We start from the raw sequence: 10,014 nt of genomic DNA on the forward strand, positions 1-10,014 counted from the left end.
TATATATATATATGTACATGAATTTGGAATCCTGGTGTGGCACTGTAGGTTAATGCACTGGACTGTTAAATAGGTTTGATCTGCAAGGTTGGTGGTTAAAGCTCACTAGCTGTTCCTTGGAATCCCCCTATACAGGGTCTCTATGGGGTGGAACTGATTTAATGTCATTTAACAACAACAACATAATAATAAATATATATGTTGCTGTTAAGTGCTGTTGGCTAGTGGGTTTGAGCCACCACAGACCTTGTTGTGCCCCACTAAGACTGCATATATAAATGCTTCCTAAGTATAAAACATTTTGTCTCAAATTATTGCTATCAATGAAAAACTTGATCACTGATATTTATGTATACATAGAAGCATATGTATGTATATATATTTGTATAATCATGATTCCCTCTGGACATTTCAAACTCAACAGTAATTCTTTTAATAAATGGGCTTTTTATAATAATATATATGTCTTATTGGAATACTGGTGTGACGCTGTAGGAACAGCACTGGACTTTGAACCACAAGGTAATCAGTTCAATCCCACCAGATGCTTATCGGAAACCTTGTACAGAATGGCTGTGAGTCAGAAAGCACTTAACAGCAACGTATATTTCATTATCTTCATATCCATTGATAAAGGGGGATATTTAAACCCAGTTTATGGATTAAGAGCTGCAGAGGTGAAATCCTTGAGCATAATTATACAACTAGTGAATAGTGTGACGTGGGAAGTCAATACTGGTTGCTCTTTGCCTAAAGTTATATTCTCTCCCCCATGCAAATGACCTTCCCTACCTCAGAAAGGGATTTTAGTTAAAGGGAGGCATTCTGCATGAGATGATATTGAGCATGACTTAAATAATTAAAATCAAATTACAAAGTTATTGTGTCATTTCATAATACATTTATTTATGTATGAAATAAGTATAAAACCATTTAAAAAAATAATTACTGTTGATTTTGAAATGATCAGTGTGAATCGCAATTATATCACACACATACACGTTTTTATGTGTATATAGCATATGTATGTATATATGTTTGTGTAATCGTGATATCAATAACCAATTCTTTCATTAATAGCAATCATTTGAGACAAAATGTTTTATACTTGGAATGCATTTATATATTTCAAAACATGAAATAATGAAGTTGAAAAACTCCATATTTAATCAAGTATAGAGCACCTCTACACTTGAGGGCACCTAACAGCAACAACAACAACCTGGATTAGAGATCCTTGGTGCAGCGCTTTAGAAGAAGCACTGTCGGGCTAACCTGGAGGTCTGCAGTTGAAACCTATCAGCTGTTCTTTGAAAACCTATACAGTGTTGGAACCAACTCTGTGGCACACAACACCAATAATACCTAAGTTAGAAGGAGCCTTGGTGCTGCAGTGGTTAAGTGCTCATGTTCTAATCACAAGATTTGGAGTTTGTACATATCAGCAGCTCCAGGAGAGAGAGCTGACAGTCTTAAAGAAACCTTTTGGTGTAGCTCTATTTTGTCCTATAGGATTGCTGTCAGTCTGAAATGTTTATTTATTTTTTTGCACTTTTGGATGTCAGTTGTGGTCATTGTTGTTGTTGTCATAATTGTTGTTGTTGTTAAGTGCCACTGAGTCAGTTCCAACTCAGAGTTAACCTGTATATGGTTTCTGAGGTGAGGCTGGTGAGTTTGAACTGCCAATCTCGTAGTTAAAACAGATCTTGCGGTTTAGTGCATAATCCCACAGCACCATGGTTTAATTTCAGTTTTAGCAGTTATAGTTTAAAGATTATGATTAAAAGTTGATTGTTGTTGTTAAATGCTGTTGAGTCAGTTCCAACTCATAATAGCTGAGTATAGGGTTTCCAAGAAGCAGCTATGGGTTTGAACTGCCAACCTTTGGGTTAGCAGTTCAGTGCTTATCCTACAGTGCCACATCAGGACTCCTATTTCTCTTATAAGTGAAATTGTATTTTGTGATAAGCAAGACTGCTAAAGAACTCTTTAGGTTTTAAAGAAATGACTGGAAGAATACAGTGTCATAATATTTCTTGAATAAGAAGATGTATGGTCATAAATTAGGTAAAGGCTGAAAATAAAACATATCAAAATGATACTTGAACAACTTAAGAGTTCTTACTATCTGTTTGATGTTTTACTGGTGTGATCTTTCTTCCTAACTTTGAATTCAGTGCTATGTATTATTGTGCTTTATATTAATGACTTTAGTGTTTGAGTATTATACGTTTTAATTTATATGACTTATAAAGGCTACACAGGAACAACTTGAAACTTATTAATTTATGATTCGTTCACCTTCTTTCTCAGGTGGACCTTTTCCAGAAGATTTTTCAATATTATTCACAGTAAAACCCAAAAAGGGCATTCAGTCCTTTCTTTTATCTATATATAATGAACATGGTATTCAGCAAATTGGTGTTGAGGTTGGGAGATCACCTGTTTTCCTGTTTGAAGACCACAATGGAAAACCTGCCCCAGAAGACTATCCCCTTTTCAGAACTGTTAACATCGCAGATGGGAAGTAAGTGACCCAAGCAAGAGTAAAAATAATAGAGTGGTAAAGAATCATAGAGCAGGCAATAGCAGGAGCTGGGCCAATTTTAAGCCTAGAGACCAGGGAAAATCTCACGGAGGTGCTCTATGATGAAAGATCTGAAGGAGGTAGGAACCATATCTTACTGATATTTGAGCAAAAACCACTCTACAGGAGAAAAATGTAGCAATCTGACTCATTAATATTGCAGCATGAGAAACCATGTGGGGCAATTCTACTGCCTTATAAGGTCGCTATGAGTTGCAATTACCTTGAAAGCAATGAGTTTTGTTGCTTTTTGGTAGGGTTTATGAGTAGAAGGAGTTGGGCTGCTAACCTCAAATTTGAATCTATCAGCTGCTCTGAGGGAGAAATATGGGGTTTTCTGGTCTCGTAAAGATGTGTAGCCTCAAAAACCCTGTAAAGGTAGTTATGAGTAGGAACTGACTACACAACAAATCACCACCACCACCATAAGTAGAAGCATGATCCATTCTAGCCATTTACTAATAACATTAATGATGAAGATCTTAGGAAACATTATATAATACTTGCTTGCAGTATTTCATTTTACACACTTTATACATATTTAAGTTGTTTGCATTTTCACAACTCTTTGATGAAAATAATGCCAACAAATCTATTTTCAAAATAAGGGCTCTGAGGTACAGAGAATTTAAATAAATTGTCTGAAAGCAACAGAGACAGGAATTGAACTCAGGCAGGCTGGCCCTATGGTAGTCACTATATATTTCTGAAAATCATGCAGGATATTATGTTGAGAATAGAAGCAGGAGGCAAGAGTTAAAAAAAATAAGAAGAGTTAGGATACTCCTGCAGTAATTTTGGTAAGGTATAATAATGGCTTGTACCAAGATGCTAGTGATTGCATATGAATTTAATACACACCTAAAATAGTTCTAATTTTTAAACTCAAATTTCGTTTAGAAAGTTCTTAGATATATCTGTATGTTGCATCTTTTTTCTTTAAGTAAAAGTATTATATATTGTTACATTAGATTATATACATCATATATGCTGCTGTTGAGTGCTGTCAAGTCAGTTTTGACTCAAAACGACTTTGTATAGGATTTCCGAGGAGAGGCTGATAGGTTTGAACCACCTACCTTAACAGCCAGTGCTTATCCTATTCAGTGACACACCAGGATTCTGTACATTATATTGTTGTTAAGTGCTGTGGTGTCAGTTATGATTCATAGCAATTCTGCATAGGGTTTCCCGAAGATCAGCTTGTGGGTTTGAACTGCTGACCTTGTGGTTAGCAGTCAAGGGCTTATCCCACAGCACTACACCAGGAATCTAATTATTATATTATTGCTGTTGTTAAGTGCCGTTGTGTTGGTTCTGACCACTGTTTAAGGTTTCTGAGGAGCAGCTAGTGAACTTGAACCGCTGACCTTGCGGTTAAAACGATTTTGCCTTCCAGCATATTAACCCACAGCACCACACCAGAACCCCATTTATTATATTATTGTTGTTGTTATATGCTGTGGAGTGGGTTCCGACTCATAGAGACCCTGTACAGGGTTTCCAAGGCTGTAAATCATTGTGGGAGCAGAAAGTCTCATTTTCTCCCGTGGAAGAGTTTCTAACTGCTGACCGTGAGATTAGCAGCCTGATTCGTAACCACTATGCTACCAGAGCTCCTTATTTATTATATTAGAAGACAGTTAAAAACAAAAGAAAGAGGAAAAAAAAGGAAATTGCTTTCTTTATTTTTGTCTGTTTATTTTTTCATGTACTTAGAAGGGAGCCGCCTACCTTAGCAGTCCAGTGCTTATCCTACAGTGACACACAAGGATTCCATACATTCTGTTGTTGTTAAGTGCCGTTGAGTTGGTTCCAACCCATAGCCACCCTGTACAGGGTTTCTGAAGAGTGGCTGTTGAGCTTGAACTCAAACTGATCTTGTAGTCTGGCACATTAGCCCGCAGCGCCACACCAGAATTCCAGAAGGGAAACAGTGTATATTTATTTTCTCATTAGAACAAACCAATGGGAACTTTACTGCAAATGAAAAAAAAAAAGGGAAAAGAATGTAGGAGGTAAAAAAAAAAGAAAGAAAAGAAAGAAAGAAAAAAAAACCCTTTGGAAATGGATAGTGGTGATAGTTGTGCAACATGGGGAGTGCCTTTGGTGTGGCTGGACTGTACACCTAAAAATGGTTGAGGTGGCAATTGTTTTGTTGTATATTGTATATTGCTACAGTAAAAAAAGAGTAAATGTATGTTTTATAAAAAGTCTACGTAATGGAGACCCAAAAAATACCATTGCCTAAAAAGTCCTAAACCTTTTTAATCATGTTTCCCGAAAAGACCTGAGCCCAACCCTGCAAATACTAAGCCTTCCTGATCCAGATCCTAAAACTGCCTTAAATTGGTCTGTAATATCTAAACCTGCTTGAATTAGGCCATTAGGGAAAAAAAAAAAAAAAAGAGTTTCATGGTATTTATCCTAGAGAGTCATCTATTCTAAGAGGATCCAGGTAGTTTGGGTATTTATAGGAATCTGAGTTTCATTCAGCTTTTTTTTTCTCCTATGCTAGCTAGAATCATCTATTGTACCCTGAGCCAGATTTGATGGTAGCTGGGCATCATCTAGTACTTCTGGTCTCAGAGTAGTTGAGGTCGTGGCTTATGTAAACTATAAGCCCTGTAGATTTGTTCCTTCCTTGTGATTTTGATTACCTTTTTACTTGTTTGCTACTGAGGTTTAGAGACCAATAGTTGTATCTTAGATGACTGCTTGCAAGTTTTAAAACTCCCAGGCACTGCTTACTTTGCTAAAATGCAGAACATGAATTTTATGATGATATTATTTTTTAAAAAAGATTATCTTGGTAATCTAATTATAAATAAAACACAGTAACCTAATTTGTTTAAATACAGTAAGAATAATGTCTGTCATCAGAATTAAAATGTCCACATATAAAAATAAATTTTGTAAACATTGCCTTTATTTAACCTGTTGCCATTAAGTGCCGTCAAGTCAGTCCATTTCATAGCAAACCCGTGGAGGGTTCTGAAGAAATGGCTTGTTAAATTTTTTGATATTTTATGGCTGAATCTAAATTTCTAAAAAGAGACAGTTTTTTAGAAATATGAATTTTGGTTATATGCAAGATGCAACTAGCTGCGTAGATGGCAAAAGATATCCACTCAGCATAATTTTGTCATGATTAATGACAAAATCCTCAAATGCCAAGAAAATCCTGGCTTTCATAAAAAATTCATATTATCATTTTATGAACAAATAAAATGCTGTAACTGGCTGCATTTCTTACTTTGACCATTACCAAATATCAAACTAAAATTTTAGTCTGGGTGATTGGTTAGTAAATATTTTTGATGAATTATCGAACAGAAATATAGGTCAAACTATATTTATAATGTCTCACAGTGGTCAGATGTTATTTTGACAATATCTTGAATAAAATCAATAGATGATAATAATATTTATTTATTTATTCTTTCAATAATGATTTATAAAATTCTAATTGCATGCCCTGGTGTGGCACCATAGGATAAGCAGTCAATCATAAGGCTGGTTTGAACTGTGAAGTCGGTGGTTCAAACTTACCAGCTGCTTCCTAGAATCCATATACATGGTCACTATGAGTCAGAACCAACTCAGTAGCATTTAACAACAACTGTAAGTCAGGCACTATACAGGCACTATGTATGCGCTAAGGTGCTCTGGTAGCATAGTGATTACAAGTCAGGCTGCTAATCTCACAGTCAGAAATTCAAAACTACCAGTGGTTCTGATGGAGAAAGATGAGGCTTTCTGCTCCCATAAAGATTTACAGCCTCAAAAACCCTATAGAGGATCACTATGAATCAAAACCAATTCCATGGCACATAACCACTACCATACTATGCACTGTTGCATAGGAACAATCCTATGAGGCAGGGTTGGCTTCTACTGTGAGTATTAGATGATTTTTAGCAGGCTAGAGACTTGATCCAATATATTTTTCAATGGTTTCTCTGCTTACTCTGAGAAGAACAAATTTGTAAATTTTAAGAGTACAAAAATGAAACTAAAGAGACTAGTTAATAGTCTAGGTGAGAAGGATGGAGACTTGGATTAAGCTGAGAGACATTTAAGTTTATATATGCTTTGAATGTAAGAACTGGTGAAATTTTCTGAGCATCTGAATGTGTGGTCTTAGAGAAACAGAATAAATAGAAATGAATCTGAAACTAAATGTTAATTTAGTGTTTTGACTACCTATTTTGTATATGATACTGTAATTCTTATCTATCATTATAAATATACAGGTGTAAATTAATTCAGTAAAAATATAATGTTGAGGATACTATTTGACTTTTGATACTGAAATTATTTTTCTTTTTTTGTTGAAGAAAATCACATACCTAAAATGCTGGGTATAATTTAAGACATAGACTCCTTAGTAGGAATATGTGTAAATTTTACTGTCACTTTACTAGGTAGTTCTTTGTGTAAGTCTTTGCTCTATATAAACCTAGCAGTTGTTTGTCAATGAAAAGACCAAAGACTAAGTGTATATAGAATTATACTTGGCCTCTATCAGTCGTCAGGCCAAGTCAAATGAATTAGACCATATAGGTAGATTCCTGCAATGTTTTGGGTACTTTATTTTATTAATCTAGCCCTACACACTTCTGGAATATTAACCTAACAGTTTTAATTTGGAAAAAATACATATATAGCCAAATTAGCCTCACTGACCTGCAAAATCCAAGTGAGCTTCACTTCCTGGTTTTTGTTAGAACCAACTACTGTTAACAAAACCAACTATTTTACAATATGGTTAGGGTATATATGTTTCCAAAAGAGCTATACCTATCATCAATGCCCTAAATTAGCTGCAAAGTGAATTGAGACTCTCACTCCACACATGCGTCAACTACACTTTATTTCACAGTGTCTCTACTTCTGCCAACCCTGGAAAGGAGAGATATTATGTCTTGGTCTTGGATCTTGCCCACAGTAGTGATCTATGACTGTCTTGAAATTAAAGTGGAAAAAGAAAATGAAAGGACTTGAAATAATGTGAATAAAGACAGAGAAGCACATTGTAGTTTTCAATTAGAGTTGCTGCAGTTGGAGTAGTCATTGAGTTACGAGACATACTGTTTTACAGTCAATCTCAGGGGATCACTAAGGCAGAATTTTTTAAGTGGAATTCCACTTTGGATGAAAGCATTTACGTACATGGAAACTATTACATACTCCATATCCCACCCTAATCGCTATCAAATACCCTCATCAGGACATGGTGAGATTAAGCCTTTGTTGCTTCAACACAAAGTAAAGCAAAGGATGGGGACTTCCCTATCAACATAGGCAGTTGATCTTTTTGTGCATCTTGCACTGTTGTGTCTCTTTAAGTATCTAGCACTGTGATAGGTAAGCATAAGTGATCACTTGTTAACAGATTGATTAATAAATGAGCCTTCATTTTAATAACAATTTTAGCTAACTTTTATGATTCAAAATAACCCAATATTTCTATATGGTTAATGATTTGGCAATCAGCATCTTTGCAGCTTACAAAAGAATCGCTTGGCCTTTTTTAGGTGGCATCGGGTAGCAATCAGCGTAGAGAAGAAAACTGTGACAATGATTGTTGATTGTAAGAAGAAAACCACAAAACCACTTGATAGAAGTGAGAGAGCAATTGTTGACACCAATGGAATCACGGTTTTTGGAACAAGGATATTGGATGAAGAAGTTTTTGAGGTAAAAATAAACAAAGCTTTCCTGTAAGTTGAACGTTATTAAATCAGGTGAACTGCATTCATACCAGTGACAATCAGTATGTGTTACAAAGTAAAGGTGAAACATTCTAAAATGTGACTTACTGTCTTCCCCTGTGGGTGTAGTGGTGATGTTTTCTATTGTTCAGTAAAAGAATGATGAGATGATGAGACTAATGCCTGGGAAACAATTACAAATATCCACTGATTTGAACGCAAGAGTGTTATTCTCCTGGGAAGGGCAAATGACTTTACTTGTGCTTTTTTGGAGAAAAGAATATTTTCTTCACTGCCTTCTCTGGGATATTAATTTAGAGAAATATAAAAGTCAGATATATTACATATTTCTTCTCATTGCCAATGTTTCCAAGGTAAAGCTGACACCAGACTGCAAAAGATGAACTTTTTGTTTTTGAAATCAAATTTTTTTTTTTTGCTTTTTAATAATGTGAATGTTTTATAGCTCCGTGGTAAAATATTTTCTTCCAATTTTATTTCATCAGTTATAATAATCACATTCTTATAGTCATTGGACTGGATAACTCGTGTTTTAATTTTTATTTAATTATTAACAAAGCAAAAAGCTCTGATCCTGACACCAGGAATGCTCTCCTGACACATTATTAATTACCATGGTAGTTATTTATATAGAATTTCTGGATAATTCATTTTGAAATCTGCTATAGATTAATAGATATGCTTTACATGGAATAGTTGCTATATTTTGTTCATGTGAATATCTATATACACATCATACATGTATATATGTGTGATGGTATGGCGCTGCCGGTTAATGCAGTAAACTGCAAAGTCTGTTTGGGCCATAAAGGCCAGAAGTTCCAACTCAGCAGCTGCTCCTCGAAAACCCTGTACAGTGTACAGGGTCGCTATGAGTCGCTATTGAGGCTCCTGACTCAATGGCACTTAGCAATAACATGTATATAAGGCACAAGGGAACTTACATTATCTTTCAATTCAATTTTTCGATTAACTTTTTGAAGCTCTTATATATATATTCACAAATCCCTGGCATATTTTCATATAAAAACACTATAAATTCAGAGCAACATTTAGACTATTTGTGATACTATTTGTTTCTTATTTTCTCCACTGATGTGTACATATATATTTGTATGTATAATATTTTGGTCAATTACATTAAACTAAATGATAGAATGTTTCAGGCAATATTCAAGAGGGTGTCATATTAATTCCACTAATATAAAAATGGAATTAAAAGATAATGTAATTTTTCCATAAAATTTTATAAACCCATTCATATAATAATAATATACTTTCAGATTTTGCAGTGTTTGACATTAGTTGCACACAAAAGGGTACAATATGTATGTGTATATTATGTGGGAGAATATAAGTAAACACATTAATACAATCTCTAGTTTTGCAAAGTTCTATTTCAAGCTAAAATTATTTGTAAATATCAGTTTCACAGGATAACTTTTATTTCATAACCTTCACAATCATATTTACTAGGACCATAAATGAGTTGTTGTTGTTAGGTGCCATCGAGTTGATACCCCATAGCGAATTTATGCACAGCAGAACAAAACAATGCCCAATCCTGGGCCAGCCTCACTACTGTTGCCACGCTTGAGTCCGTTGATGCTGCCACTTGGCCAATCCATCTCGTTGGGGGACTTCCTCTTTTTCTCTGACCTTCCAGCTTACCAAACATGATATCCTTTT

The 10,014-nt window shown here is 35.0% G+C and overlaps 1 protein-coding gene across 4 annotated transcripts in view; it reads left to right on the forward strand.

Annotated features, from left to right (window-relative positions):
* The window catches only part of COL11A1 (collagen, type XI, alpha 1), a 357,092-nt gene that overhangs the window by 47,494 nt on the left and 299,584 nt on the right, over nucleotides 1-10,014 (forward strand). For all 4 annotated transcript variants that reach the window (XM_006830900.1, XM_006830902.1, XM_006830899.1 and 1 more), the window contains exons 3-4: nucleotides 2,314-2,527; nucleotides 8,128-8,290. In XM_006830900.1, the coding sequence (XP_006830963.1) occupies nucleotides 2,314-2,527; nucleotides 8,128-8,290 (377 nt within the window). The remainder of the gene's footprint in view (nucleotides 1-2,313; nucleotides 2,528-8,127; nucleotides 8,291-10,014) is intronic.

This window comes from Chrysochloris asiatica, unplaced genomic scaffold, assembly GCF_000296735.1.
Source record: "Chrysochloris asiatica unplaced genomic scaffold, ChrAsi1.0 scaffold00002, whole genome shotgun sequence".
Classification (NCBI taxonomy): domain Eukaryota; kingdom Metazoa; phylum Chordata; class Mammalia; order Afrosoricida; family Chrysochloridae; genus Chrysochloris; species Chrysochloris asiatica.